At 42.1% G+C, this 4246-nt stretch overlaps 1 protein-coding gene across 1 annotated transcript; it reads right to left on the bottom strand.

The window, feature by feature from the left end:
• Nucleotides 1–2897: 2897 nt before the first annotated feature.
• Nucleotides 2898–3901, bottom strand: LOC110110770. The gene has a single exon (XM_020842396.2). The coding sequence runs from the start codon at nucleotides 3899–3901 to the stop codon at nucleotides 3041–3043; it is 861 nt and encodes a 286-aa protein (XP_020698055.2). The 3' UTR covers nucleotides 2898–3040.
• Nucleotides 3902–4246: the final 345 nt, after the last annotated feature.

Below are 4246 nucleotides of genomic sequence, written 5' to 3'. Positions count from 1 at the left end.
GTGTGTGTCTTTCTCACTAGAGATTGGAGGAGCTTCGTCAACTAGGGAAGAGAGGGGAGATCAGAGGTTGGGATTGGCTATGGCTTGGAGTCGGGAGGAGATCGACGGGACGGTTGGGGGATTTCACGTGAGCAGCGGCAGAGAGGAGCAATGACAGAATCTTGTACTTCTATTTAACGATGCTTGTGGTCATTCGATCGAGGTAGGTTCACGGGAATAGCGGAGGATTTGGCGAGAGCGGCGCCGAATTTAGCAGGATATTCGGAGGGCCTCGGTGGGATTTCTGCCGGCATTCGTGGATCCGCCAGGTATTATTTTGATTGATTTTTTTTGTTCCTTCTATACAGTGGTTAACAATTCTATCTAAGTCTTAGCAAAGTGAATAAAGACTAAGTTACCCATAGTTAGTTACATAAAGTTGTACGGTCTGATACTATAGCCGATGTTAAACAAGCGATACAAAATAGTGCAATAGGAAATTATTATATTGTTTCGCTTATGTGTATGCTATAATTATCAGCCCCCCTCAAGCTGATGGGAGGAACAACTAGTAGCATGGCCCGAAGATGAGTGAGATGTTGTTTATGTAATGACTTAGTGAAGATGTCAGCAAGCTGATATATTGTGGAAACATTATGTACTGTAATATGGTGAGCTTAATGATGTGATGATCTATCTCAATGTGCTAGGTTTTGGAGTGGAAAATAGGGTTGGAAGCTATGTATATGGCAGAGATATTACCACAAAAAAGTTGGGTAGACTGAAGCGGTATAGAGAAGTCTTGACAAAGATGATGAAGCCAGATGATTTCCACAGCAATAGTAGCAAGGATCGTTACTCAGCTTCAGTGGAAGAATGAGCCACAGTGGATTGTTTCTTGACAGACCATGAAATGAGGGTGGTACCAAGAAATATACAAAAAATGGATGTTGATTTGCGATCTGTAGATTCACTAGCCCAATCCAAATCTGCATATGTTGAGGGTGTAAGAGTGGTTTTGGGAAGATGAAGCCCAAGCTGTATTGTTCCTTTAAGATATCAAAGTATCCTATTGAGGAGTTGGAATTAAGTGGCAAAGTAGATGTTTGTGCATGTGTTGATAGAGCTTGTTGATTGCGAAGGCTATGTCCGACCTAGTGTTTGTAAGAGATTGAAGAGAGCCTACAAGTTGCCACAAAATTATTGTTGACTGTAAAGAACTTGAAGCGTAGAATCTGTCGGTCATTTGGAAGGTAAGGAAGTGCCAAGTGGCTTGCAAGAAGGCATGGAAGATGTAGACAGAAAGTTTTCAATGTAACTTAGCAGAGATAAGTGGTAGCCATTAGGCGATTGATTAAAATTGATCCCAAAAAATAGTGACAAACCACCAAGATTGTGAATCTTGAATTGTTGTTGAAGTTGATTTAAATGAGTAGAAATGAAACTTGAATCGCTTCAAGAGATTAAAATGTCATCAATGTACATGAGCAAGTAGACCCGCATTTGATTTTGATAAAAATGAAGAAAGACAGGTTTGCAGAGCTAGTGTGAAAGCCTTTGTTTTAGAGATATGTGGATAAGGTGGAAAACCATTGCGGAGGGGCTTGTTTAAAACCATATATGTCTTTATGTAGTTACAAACATGTTGAGGATGTTGGGGATCTTGGAAGCCTTAGGGTTGGGACATGTAAATTGTTTTAGTAGAGTTCCATATAAGAATGTATTAATAACATCCAATTGAAGTATAGGTCAGTCAAAATGTAATGCCACAGTGATGAATGTGCGAACTATGGTAAATTTGATTATTGTGCTAAAGGTTTCATGATAATCCTATATTTTTGTTTGAAGCCTTGAGCAATTAAGCGAACTTTGTAACGAGCTATTCTACCATTGTTGAGGTTATTAAGGCTTACAGGGTAAGTTTAGTCCGGATGGTAGTTTTGAATGCTTGATAAGAAGCAGACAATCCATTGATGATGTAAAGTATAACATCCTCGGTATCAACTGTGCCGTCTACAGCAGCAATGTTGTCCACAAACCGTTTGACTATAGAGAGATATTCTTGCATTGAGTGATTTTGCATAGAAATGGAATGGAGCTCATTTTTTAACTGGATTACTCTAGATCAATTTGTAGAGAAAAATCGACTTTTTAGAGTAGACCAAATTAGGGCACAAGTGTAAGGGTTAAGTATATCAGGTAAGATAGAGAGAGAGATGGTGGAGCATAAGGCAACCGACAGGTACTAGCAGCCATGAAGCAAAGAGAGGATTAATGGTTAGCTGATTTTCAGAAGAGGAAATGTGTTTAAGAGGGCAAGAGGTATTTCCATCTAGATGACTGGAAAAATCATTTGCTGCAAACAGTTTGAAGATTTACAATCTCCAGGTGGATAGTTGTTTAGAAGAAGTTGAATTTGAACCACATTTTTTATATTTGACACCAAAAATTTTCGGGCTTGATGGATGGGAGTTTCAGTGGGAGAACGGTGAGCTGTAGATGAAGGCTATGGAGTTGATTGAGATACATATGAGTCTCCCATTGAGAAGCAAATATGGATCGACAGTTAGACTAGTTGCTCTGATATCATGTAGAAGCATACTTAATGAATACAGAAGTATTCATCTTCTTCATAACAACAAAACAAAGAATGAAGAATACTGTATTGTATATCTTGTTGTAAACAATGAATACATGAGATTATATCTAAGTCTTAGCAAAGTGTATAAAGACCAAGTTATCCATAATTAGTTACATAAAGTTGTCCGGTCTGCCATTGTAGGCAGTGTTAAGCAAGCAACAAAGACAGAATAGTGCAACAGAAAATCATTTTATTATTTGATTTATTATGTGTGTTATATCATTATCATTACAAACCTATAGAACAAGACTAAAAAGGGAAAGAAAACACAAATACTAACTTAAAATCACTTGCCCTTATTTCTACAACAAAGCAACGGTCCGTATCTGTTTTCCACAATAAAATGTAACGTCGCACAGAAATCTATTATCATATAGCTGTCAGCTGAACCCCCATCACTCACACTAAGGATTCCTCCCTTCAATCCAACTGCAACAACTCGACCATCGTTCCCGTCGAATTCACAACCCGTTCCGGAACCCAACCCAACCTAGCCCGAAACCCGGAGCATACTACCCGACCCGAAGTCCCCAACGCACTGTCCCAAATCCCATCATCCCATTTCTCCTCCATCGCCTTATTTAACCTCGCCACAAACCCCGGCCTCCTCTCCTCACAATACCTCACGAATCCCACCGTCGCCTCACATCCCTCCGCCGCTTCATTCGCATAATCCGCCTCCCTCCCAAACCCCGCTGCGCCGCAGATATACCCCACCACGGCATCCACCACCGCCGCCGGCGCCATCCCCCGCCCGTCCCTTACCCACACCCTCGCCATCCCTTCGTACACCGCCGCAACCACCGCTTTTTCTGCTTCTCTGTCTGCTATAACGTTGGGGCTGACAAGAATCACGAAGTCTCCGCCGCCACCCGCGGCGGTGGTCAAGATGACGGCGCGGGTGAGATTGTGGTCGGAAACGCGGAGAGTGACGGAATTGATTGGCTTGTAGGGGAAGTGTTTGGTGTCGGGGTAGAGTGTTTGTTCGATGAAGGTGCTGGCGTTGAGGATAGCGCGAGCGGCGCCGCCATTGGAGACGAACATGAGGTTGTAGTGGCGGGCGGCCAGGCTGGCGCCGGGGGCTTCGAGGACGGTGATATCGAAGCCTTTGGATGCCTCGTAGTTGGCCCAGAGGGAGATGGCGGTGACGGCTAGGACAGTGGAGAGGCGGCAGAGTGAGGTAAGGTTGGCTGATGAAGCGGCGGTGGGTTCTTCGATGGAGTTGTCGGGCCGGGCCTGGTCGGCGGTGCGAGCTGCGTGGGAGGTTGGCTGGGCTTCCATGGGAGCTTTTGTAGATGCGGTGATTTTAGGTGGTGGTTTTATAAGGACTTGATTTGCAAGTCGTTGTCATGTGTTAAATTATGTGTTCTTTTCTGAATCTGTTGGTTACTAAAATTAAGTAAAAGTTCTTTATCGTATTGATTTAAAGTTCTTAAATCTTTAAGACAAATCTTTCATTGCATTTTGTTGGTTTTCTTATGGTTAGTTGTATGCATGAAGAGTTATGAAGAGTAGGTAGAGAAGGGAAAGGATTTGTGATTATTCTAATTACTATCAGAAATTTGAGTTTTATATCATGCTTTTTTATGTAATATTGTTGGGATTATTAAATTTTTTTTTTGATAT

Source organism: Dendrobium catenatum, unplaced genomic scaffold, assembly GCF_001605985.2.
Source record: "Dendrobium catenatum unplaced genomic scaffold, ASM160598v2 fragScaff_scaffold_697, whole genome shotgun sequence".
NCBI classification, from domain to species: domain Eukaryota; kingdom Viridiplantae; phylum Streptophyta; class Magnoliopsida; order Asparagales; family Orchidaceae; genus Dendrobium; species Dendrobium catenatum.
This window is presented reverse-complemented; position numbering and strand designations above follow the sequence as displayed.

Coding starts and splice junctions, on each gene's coding strand:
- LOC110110770 (XM_020842396.2), bottom strand. CDS start 3,901: ATGGAAGCCCAGCCAACCTCCCACGCAGCTCGCACCGCCGACCAGGCC.